Source organism: Haemaphysalis longicornis, unplaced genomic scaffold (assembly GCF_048455015.1).
Source record: "Haemaphysalis longicornis isolate Haplotype H1 unplaced genomic scaffold, Haemaphysalis longicornis Haplotype H1 scaffold_10, whole genome shotgun sequence".
NCBI lineage: Eukaryota > Metazoa > Arthropoda > Arachnida > Ixodida > Ixodidae > Haemaphysalis > Haemaphysalis longicornis.
The window spans coordinates 105709835-105720127 of NW_027526204.1; the positions used below are offsets into that span (position 1 = coordinate 105709835).

Sequence of the window (10293 nt, forward strand, 5' to 3'; positions counted from 1 at the left end):
TAACCATATGCCTATTTTGGCTCGTTCGAGTCAGGCGGGTGTGATGCGGAATGAAGTGGAAGCGGCGTGTTCGGTGGCGAGGATCAGTGACCGAAAATTGTGCGTGCTGCGTTAGTATGAATAAGATAGTTTCATCCTAAGGAGAGGGAGTACACCTCTTTTATCTGAACTGCAAACTTCCTAGGCTCTGTACTACAAGGAAAACGGATATTAGCAAAATGTTCTTCCAATGCAGACGTTCAAATACCTGTAACATCAAGGCTTACAATCGGTAACATTCGGTAAGGATCTCAAATATGTTCAAGCATTCAACTTAGTCGGTCTTTGAAATCTGACTTTTGTTCTGTGGTGGAGGCATACGTTTCTGTAACATGCCCGTACGTATACGTCGGCGGAAGGGAACTTCGTGGAAGCAAACCACTGCTGGTCGCACCAAAATAATCTCTTTATTAGAAAAGAAACTAAAAGCCCAGCCATCCCAAAGAATAGTCCTGATGAGATATATGCTCCAAATCTATTCAACTACTCTAAAGGGGAAATTCTTCCTAATATTTTATTCCTGTATAAAGCCGTTCAACTACAACTGCTGAACCGTTGCTTGCAACCAGCATAGCGGCGAAGAAAAACCAGTGCTGACAACTCGAAATAATTCCACAACAAGAATCCCCGCTACAAAACTTAGGAAGGTTTCGCTGGTATGTTAGACTTCTGAAGGTATTGTTTAAGGATAATTGAACACCAGAGGTTGACAGCCCTCCGACGCTACGCCTTGCAAAAAAAGTGCTAGTGTATCCCATTCCCTGAGTCAAGGTAGTATTATAGCTTAGCCGCATGTCTTGGTATCCGGGTTGTACGCGCAGCGCACGGCGGCCAAGTATCGGTGGGCGCAGTCTCCTCCGCCACGGCCATAGCGGTTGGCCTCCTGGTCGGCTGCGCTGTCAGCACCTCCGCCGTCGGCCTCCTCGCGACAGTTGCTCACGGCTTCGGCCGCACGCCTGGCTGCATCCGAGTTTCCGCACTGGTTCATCGCCCTGTAGTTTCCAATGCAGTGGAAGTACCTGCGGAGGGGAACCAGGGGGCGGAGCTTCAAATTTGAAATACCGAGAGGCCATTAAGGAGACCGCTAAAGCAAAACTTAACCTCGTTCAGTTTGAATGCACCACGCTCTAAGAAGTATCTGTCGGCCGTCTTCATCACAGCGCTCCGAACTGACCATTCCAAGTCTCCTAGTGTGGAAATTCGGTGAATGGCGGCGCCCAACATATGATTTGAATAGAAGAAAGTGCACGAAGGATAGCGTTACTGTATTTTTACTATACTATCCTTTATTTTTAATAAGCCCCCATATTAGTTAGAAGCCTGGTATAAAACCAGCGCGCGCCTATACATACAGTACGTTATTTGGAAATCAACCTACATTTTTGCGCCCCATACTGCATGTCGGCAAACTTTCATGCTATAACAACATAAAGTGATGTAATACAATACTTTGAAGCGCTCGGCAAGATTCCAAATACTGTTTTACCTTACATACGATTACTGGGGATCGTAATGCCTTCTGCCAAAGCCGACAGCCCCGAAGGTCTGGAATTTGTTTTGGTCTCTCATTTTCGCTATTTCCGGTTATTAGACTCTGGCTGTTCCCTTCGTTCGAAAGATTGCTCGACACAGAAGCTGACGCCTAGCTCCGACTCTTCGCGCTCCGCATGGGACCAGCGTCGCAGGAATGGGGCGACGCCGGCAATGTTTCTTCCGGAGAGGCATCAAAAACTATACTTTAAATCACCTCTTCCGCTAGTCAATGCCATTTTATGTCTGTTATAATTGTAAAAAGTGGCGCACCCGCAAAGTCTGGTGAGGACAAGCACTAAAGTCAACCGCGGGCAAAGAAATAGACGGGAGAGCGAGCCCCAGTGAAGCAGATGACAAATGCGAGAATCCCTCAGCCGACGCCAAGGAGACGTTCTTCGCGGCGCCGCCCGGGGTCGCGCTCACCGCCAATAGCGTCACCAGGAGAGTAGTTTAGCCAGTAATCTATCCCATTAAGCAGACAGGGATCAGCGAAGCAAGCCACAAATAAGCAGGCGGCTAATCGGCCGTACCGATACTTTTGGTCAAACCCCCGCTAAGGTTTACACCAAAACTGGGAATGCCCCTGAGGCCGTCTTTCACTTTTGTCGCTGGACGAATACCATATGTTTTCTATCAGCGGCATATATTCATGCCATTTCTGGGTGCCCTAGAGAGTCATCACATAGTATGCTATGAATTATTTTCCCGCCTTTCAGTATTTGTACTGATCTACAGCTAAATGCCCCTAAATTTGGTTCTTCTCAGCAAACGAGTTGCGGTAGCATAGTTACGATTCAATTGTTGGAACTGTGTGGCTTGCTTGATTCGTTCGCCTGTACATGGTAGTGTCTAACCTTTCAAATCACAGCAGAAAGGATCTACGCATGTTGGTACCCTCCAACATTGAGAAAGTGGATGGAGGGCTAAAGGCATTTTTATACTACTAATGAACTTATGAAATACGTTTAAATAATTTTTTACTGCGTAGTACTGCGCAGCATTTCTTAGAATAAGACCTTTCCGGCATGCTACATAACACTTTGACAAAGAAAGATAATCATGTGTCGAGCTGCCGCTTTTTAGGCTGCATACAAAACAAGAGCTATGGGAAAGCGTTACAAGTTTAAAATGGTCATGCAGACAAAACACAAGTTTAGTTCATTCGAGAGATTTCCTCGTTAGAATCATACTGACACAACTTTTAACGCACACTTTGCTCAAACAAGCTATATAATTAGGAAAGAAGAGAATGGCCATGTGACCCACTAGCTCATTTCCCGCAACAGAACCTATGATGTCACATGCCCAGCTCTGCGATTGGCTTAGGCCGACAAAAGCCAACGCAAGTTAAGCAGGTCTCATAAGCTTACCGAAGGAGCTATTTGCGCTTAAGTGTAATGCATATTCCCTTCATAGCAGCTAGAACGGCGGGGTAAACAATGAAAGTTACGGCAACACACGTAAACTTAGAAGTCCCGATGTGCACTGCTGTTGGTACTGGGCGCATAGCTGCAGAGCAGTCCGCCGCTTTGGAGTTGTGTTACACGACACTGGCACATTGACGCAAGCGACGTTCTTTTACGTGGCCCTGTTTGTCGAGCATACCCCATATTTCACGAAACGATTACTTCCTACCGTAACAAAAACAAGCCATGTGCAAATACAGTCAAAATAAAGCAACCGCGGACGACGGTCGCGGCTCCGTAGCGTAGCGCCATCTGAGAGGACTGACGGTAAGCAAGACAGCAGAGCCTAATGACGCACTGGAATATCATTTGAATACCTCCCGCTGTGACTTCATGGCAGACGTCACGGAAACACAAGCGATTTGACGGGAAAATCAATATTTTAACAGAATTGATTAATTTCTCAGTGAATACAGCATCGTTTGCTGCCGGACAAGCGCTGGGGGCACTATAAAACGCGAAGACGTTCGTATAAAACAAACGCATTTTGTCTGCATGGCCCCTTTAACTGTACAGCGCGAAGGGTGGTAAACGTTCCTCGAAAGAATGATATTGTTGCGAATCGCTTGACTAGGTTGATTGTTAACGTGCTCATTACACAATTCCAAATTAGGGCTAGGTTCTGACACTCCAGGTATAGGCTGGCGTCAAGGATGATTACTGTTTCAGGCTAAATCCATCTAAAAAGTTTCTTGATTGCCCAACTCCAGGTTACTGCCCCGTGCTTCCACGAAATATAAACAAAATAGTGTCTATTGTCTCCAGTGATCCTCAGTTGGAATCGCCTTTCTTGTGTGGCGAAACATTAACCATAGCGGAAGCTTACTTGTCGCAGTTGATGCAGTTGGCCGACCTCATCTCGTCGTACGCAGACTGCAGTTTTCCCGCCGCGCAGAGGGCGTCACTGGAGAGCAATGCAGCGGCATTCCTCGTCATACATGCCGCCATGCCGAAGACATTGGTGCGGCGCTGGCGGCTGGCTCCAAAAGCCGGGGCCAGCAGGCAGGCCAGGAGCAGTGCGCAATACATATTGGGACCTGGCATTTCTGGCTAAAGAAACGCTGCCGATGCTCGGAAAGCGTCGTATCTCCTCTAAGAGGGACTTCTGCAAAGCGTTCTCGGATCTGGTTCCTCTACTTGGGCACTCAGCTATCGGCGAGAGCTCGAGATAAGCAGGAAGCGATATGCGCTTCCTGTTTTTCGGTCTGCAATTTCTTTCAGTGAACTCAGCTGAAGTTCCTGGTTCGGTTGAGGCGAGGAGAGGGGGATTCTTGTGGGAAAGGTAAGGCTATGTATTCTTTCTCCCGCCAGCATAAACAGTCGGTATAGATTTTAGAATGAATGAGATGAAGCAGAAGATGGAAATAAATGCCTAGAACTCAAACAGTCGAAGATAACACCTGGAGCTTCCAGTCTAGTTTTTTTTCTCACCAAGTTGTTTTTCTATAAAGTGCACTTTCAAGATAAGGATGCTTTTCTCAGATTAAGGAGGCGGCTTTCTCAAGTGACCCTCGAGACGACGCTTTGGGAGCTTGTAGGTCTCACCGAATGGTTGTGTTCGCACGGTTTGTTTTGACGTTTGTTGGCTTGGCGACCAGCTTGCTTTGAGGGTTGCCTCCTTACATAGAACGGCTGGCATCGCGAGTTACGTTTCAGGCAAGATACGGGCAGCGTTCTTATATCAGGGCAGCGACCTCTTACTAACGCCACGTGCGTCTTCAGAATTTTTTTTTATTGTAGTAATCGCAGTTGTAATGTCTGGGTGTTTAAACACGCATTCGATATATCCCGGTATTCCACGAAACACGATATATCCCTGTATTTCACGGAACACATTTTTGACAGACTCGTTGCATAAAGACGTAAGAGAGGGGATAAAACTTTGCAGAACGAGAACCTTTTACTTGTTGATTTTGCATGCTTAGAAACTTTTCGAAATGCATGTTTCATAAACGTACAAAAAGTTGCCGCATAACACGCTTTACCTTATGTGTCTGCAAGAGTAAAAACCTTAGGCGAGTGTAAGCATTTGCATTCCAGCAAAAGCCAGCACTTTGGTCTGATCAATAGCCCTAAACTTCGGCCACGTTTGGTCCATTTTGTAGGCTTGCGGCCACTCACTTGAAATGCACACGCATTGTAAGTACTGGCTTCACACTCTGTTTCTGGTGTCCCACAATTTAGAATAATTTACATCTGAAGGCAATTTTTGTCTGTAACTCACGCCCTTACATCACAGCAAATACACAAAATTAACACCCTTTTCGAGGGAATGTAATGAACAAAATGCCCTGCCAACAGATGTTTTTTTTTGTTTTTTAAGGTTCAAAGGTGTAATTTTTCTTTAAGCCATATAAAAGGCTGGTTTCTCGTGTTATTGCTAGGCCGTGCGGGTGTGAACCATTTTACATTGTAGTGTTCACACTTCCCCGTGCTCATATGTAGAAAAAAAAAATCAGATAATGTCTGCAGACGCAAGGCTGAGTACTTGTTGTTGGGCGAGTTGGTGCGTCTTCTCAGAAGGGGTAAACTGCGCTAACGAAGACGTTACACAGAGAGAGGTACACAGAAACAGGCGCAGACTTGCAACCTCTCACTAACGGCATCGTTAGTTGCAAGTCTGCGCCTGTCTTTGCGTACCTCTCTCTGTGTAGCGTCTTCCTTAGCGCAGTTTACTCCTTCTGAGAAGACGCAAGGCTGCAGCAATCGGAGCTCCTCGCGGGAGTTAAAAGGCATGTGCAGCTTTCCCGCTCATGGCAGTCCTTTCAACAGTGATTACTCTGCAATTTTTAGCGAAAGGAAACGTTCTTTTGCACAGCTAATATTTGGGGTGAATACTTGCTTTGTGCACAGTTTCAATTCGCGCACGTTGCGCGACTGGGTTCCTGAGCTATGGGAACTATCCCACAGAAATGCATGGGCAGTTAGATTTGACAGCGAATTACACAAAAAAATATTCAGAAACCTGGAATGTTTTTTAGCGTTTTAATCTTCACGTTGACTTCTAGCTTTATGCCAACTATCATTTTCCTAAAGTGGTTTTTATAGGTTCCCGAGAGGTTGTAATTTTGAGCGAGAAAGCTGGGTATGGGTGATGCTGTCAGCTTCGAGGAAAGCCTCGTCTTTCAGCTCGCTTGTGCCCTGCATGTTCTAAGCTTGGAAGCATGTGCTAATTTACTGAATTTAGTGTCCCAAAGCTGGGAGCCGAAGTTTGTTCTGTTTATGGCTTTACAGCTTCGATTGACCCTTCACTGCTTGCTCTGTGGCGCACTCAGGATTAGTCGAGAACCCGTATTTAAGACAAATGCGGACGAAACTAGTAATTCTAAAGGAACGAAAACTTTATGCGGGTCAGCACTCCGTAAAACCAAACTTCATGCAGACAGAGGCTGCGAATCAAATGAAGATGCGCAGAATGGTATGGAGGAAACATAAACAGGCATGGTGCATTATGCACGTGCACCCCAGTTACGGATTCTATATATTATTTGTGTTTTCGATGTCATGCGGTGGCAGATTCTTATGCGCTCATTTTTTTAAAATACTCCAACAACTTTTAGTATAGTTGGTAGAGTACGGTCGGAAATTGAAGGATTAGAGGAGTCTAGGGCTTTTTCTCTGTTTTAGGGGTCTATAGCATTGCATTTTAAGCCTTTTTTTCTTTCATAACGACGTTTTCTTTCAGTTTCATAGCCGTTAATATGCCTGTTAATATGCTAGCGCGTTAACGGTTAAAGAGTCCCCGAGAAGGTGGGTGAAAAGCAAAGCGTTGCATTTTGTTTCCTCCAATATTACGAAGTATGCTTTCGACCATTCCTCTCGTTTAATTTGAATGAGCTCCGCTGTACCACAACGCAGAGTTTAAAAAAGTGCGCGCAAAGTGACCTATGAAGCCCCCCATGAGATACTCTCTCGGGCTTTGAATCGCTGAGCATAAAAGTTTCTTCGGCTTTTTTGGAGAACCCTTCCGTACGTCCTTTCTTTTAGCCGGCTTTGATTTGTTTCGATGGATACCCTATAACGAAAGTGGATGTCCTGCATCGGTTTTTGTCGAGCTGCCGACAAAATTTGCTCGCTAAAGGCAGCGAAACCTTCATTGTTTCCCATGTCGCCACTCGCATTTCCCGCGGCACCAAACTGAATATGTTGCCTTTATTTAAGGTATCCCCCTTCATCACGTCATTTTACTCTGCATTCCTTCCTGTCGCCTGCACTTCAGACTAGTGCCACTAGATAAGGCTACAGAGTATCGGCACTCTGTCCTCCTATTGTTCCACGTCACTGCCGTGATCATTCGTGAGTTCGCATCACATGACCAAAAAAAATGTATTTCTGAATTTTCGCACACGATAAACGACACGCCCCTTACCAGGGTGACAGAGTATAAATACTTAGGGATCACGATAACGCATGATCTTAGGTGGCGATCCCATATCAACAACGTTACATCATCCGCTCTGAAACGGCTATTTTTTACCAGGCGCCGCCTGCATCTCGCGCCAGCTGAGACAAAGCTGCTTACGTGAAACACTCGTCAAAACAATCTTAGAGTACGCAAACATCGTCTGGTTCCCTTCCGAAAGAGTGCATATTAACAAAGTCGAAGCAATACAACGGAAAGCGGTTAGGTTTATATTCATCAAATACAAAATAACAGAGTCACGTTCCGAGTTATTAAAAAAAGGTGAGTTGTTGACCGTGAAAAATAGGGCGAAATTAGCGCGTTCGAAGTTCCTTGATTGATTTGATTGTGGGGTTTAACGCGCCGACGCAACGCAGGCGATGGGGCGCGCCGTAGTGGAGGGCTCCGGATTAATTTTGACCACCTGGGGATCTTTATCGTGCTCCGAAATCTCGTACACACGGGCGTTTTTGCTTCTCGCCTCCATCAGAAAAGCGGCCGCCGCGGCCGGGAATCGAACCCGTGACCTCGAGCTCGTTTAAAGTTCCTGTTCCAATTGATTCATAATCAGATGAACATTAGTACCACAAACCTCATCTCGGTCGTACAGACATGACCGACGCGTAATAAGCACTCTTTTACACTCACTGAATTCCCTTGCCGCACTAACTGTCTCAGGAACTCCTTTTTCCCTCTAGCGATAAGAGAATGGAACAAACTAAGCCCATTCATCACGAGTGCCACTTCAATGACAACTTTTTTAAGACTTGTAGAAAAGTAAATGGTGCAAAGTTAATTTTTTTAGCTCTAACCATGTGGCGCTACCCGTGTTATAAACTGCCATCATCGTCTGTTTGTATGTATTACTCTGAATATTTTACAGTTCGATTGCTTTTATGCCTGTATTTTTTGCTGAAAGGATCAACCAAATGTAAACCTTTTCAGACATGAAACTGTGTGAGTTTGCTTTAGTAATGTCAGAGTGTATTAATGCCAGTAAGATGCACACCATGATAACTGAAATCGTTCTGTTATTATACATTATTATTGTGCGCTGTATTGCTATGCATTTAGTACTGACTATCACATCTGTGGCACATTTTTTACACTTCAATGTACTTTTTTTTGCCCACCTGCTATTATCTCTCACGAAATTGGCGGTATCTCTAAATAAATAAAATAAATAAAACTTGTTTACACTGCGACGGTTCACGGGCACCGCCGTTTTGTTGTTTATACGTTTCTGTCGGTCAATTATGGTAGTGTTGCAAGCTGAGCTAGTTGTAAAGACATTCTTGGATAAAACCAGCGCGAACTCAGACAAAGACGAACGAAGTGCAAGCCGAGCGGCTGTCCTTGTGTTGCACTTCCTTCGTCTTTGTCTAAGTTCGCGCTGGTTTTATCCAAGAATTATGGTAGTCTTGGCTTTTCCTCCCTGCTCTGTGGCTAGGCGCGACTGGCGTCGTTCTGAGCGCGAATCAGATAACGCGCTTCGCAGCATTTCGGCTACAGAAGTGTTTCCGAAGATGCCGTGTTTCTGCGTCTTCGGCAGTGTTGTTTATAAATCACCTCGTCATAGTTAACGGTGAGGCCGCAGAAGCGGCAAGATGGTAACACTGATAAACACCAAAATGGCCGCCGTTGCTCACTTGCGTTCCTCTGTGGCGGTACTCTGTATCTTAACTATACTCGGTGACAACTTAAGAACGGCACCGGAAGTTGCCGCTGTGCCTTATCACCGTAGCCGGATGTTTCTCCGCGCTGCGCAAGTAGGGCGTTACTGGGAATACTTTGAACATGGCGTTCTTATAAACGGCTGCAGTGACGACAAACAAACTGCTCGAGACAAGGCAGACGATATCACGCATTCATACCAAACCCCTTTCAAAACGCGCGCGCACTGACGTCACGGGTCCGGCGCTTTGGCGGAGTGATACACTACATGAGGTTCTGCTGTTCTTGAGTTGTAACTGAGTATAGTCACACTACTTCAGACTATACCTGCTGCTGTCACGCGTCTCTGAAAGTTGTCATTCGTGAGAAAGAACAGGGGTAGCTCGAAAGCCTTTTTACTCAACCAGGCATGGCGACGACTGAACCAAGGCTCCAAAAATAAATTTCCAGGTGGGTATATGCGAATGAAGTGGCGCGTGGCACTTGTGAAAGATCGGTGACCTGATATGAGACCCCTGCCCGCATCTTTCCTGAAAAATAACTCGTGATACGCGCACTTTGAGCTAAGTAGGCAGACATCAAAGGAAACCGCTTGCCTGGCCATGATACTCCAGAGACAACCGCGCCAACACAATCATTCGATGGGATCCACTAAATTTAAACGCGTTGTCTGAAGGACCTCTCGAGAAAGCCGCCTCCCTATCTCAGCAAAAAGTACCATATCTTGAAGTGGGCACCAGAGAAAAAAATCACCGGACATCTCCGCTAACGTTAAACCCGGGAAGGGGCCAACAAGCAGTGTATAAGAATATTCTTGGTGCCTTGTCGTTTTTGCCAACGGAGATGAAACCATTGGGGGGTACAGGTATACAGCTTTGCTGTAAAAGTCTCTTGTCTTTGAAGCACGAAGCTCTCTAGCGCGAGTCGTAAACGAGTCTCCGATGTTTTTTTAGTGCGCTGTACTACGTGCTCCAGCGCAAGGTGTACACGACTGTGCCGGTGTTTTAGTACCGTGACTCCATGAGACGACGATTACGACGACAACAGGAGACGCCAACAGCCCGAACCCCTAAGGGGCTTTGCCCTAAAACAACGTCAACGTCATCAGGGAAACAAACACACCCCTCATCTCGTTCCCGACCTTGACTGTCTGAGCACTCCGTGTTTATGTTACTGTGC

General features: G+C 45.9%; 1 protein-coding gene across 1 annotated transcript; it reads right to left on the reverse strand.

The window, feature by feature from the left end:
* Window positions 1–427: 427 nt before the first annotated feature.
* Window positions 428–4176, reverse strand: LOC144159044 (serum amyloid A-5 protein-like). Its single transcript, XM_077690288.1, has 2 exons — window positions 3865–4176; window positions 428–1058 (listed from the first exon to the last, which is right to left on the reverse strand). The coding sequence occupies exons 1-2, from the start codon at window positions 4080–4082 to the stop codon at window positions 824–826; spliced, it is 453 nt and encodes a 150-aa protein (XP_077546414.1). The 5' UTR covers window positions 4083–4176; the 3' UTR covers window positions 428–823.
* Between the last annotated feature and the right edge of the window lie 6117 nt (window positions 4177–10293).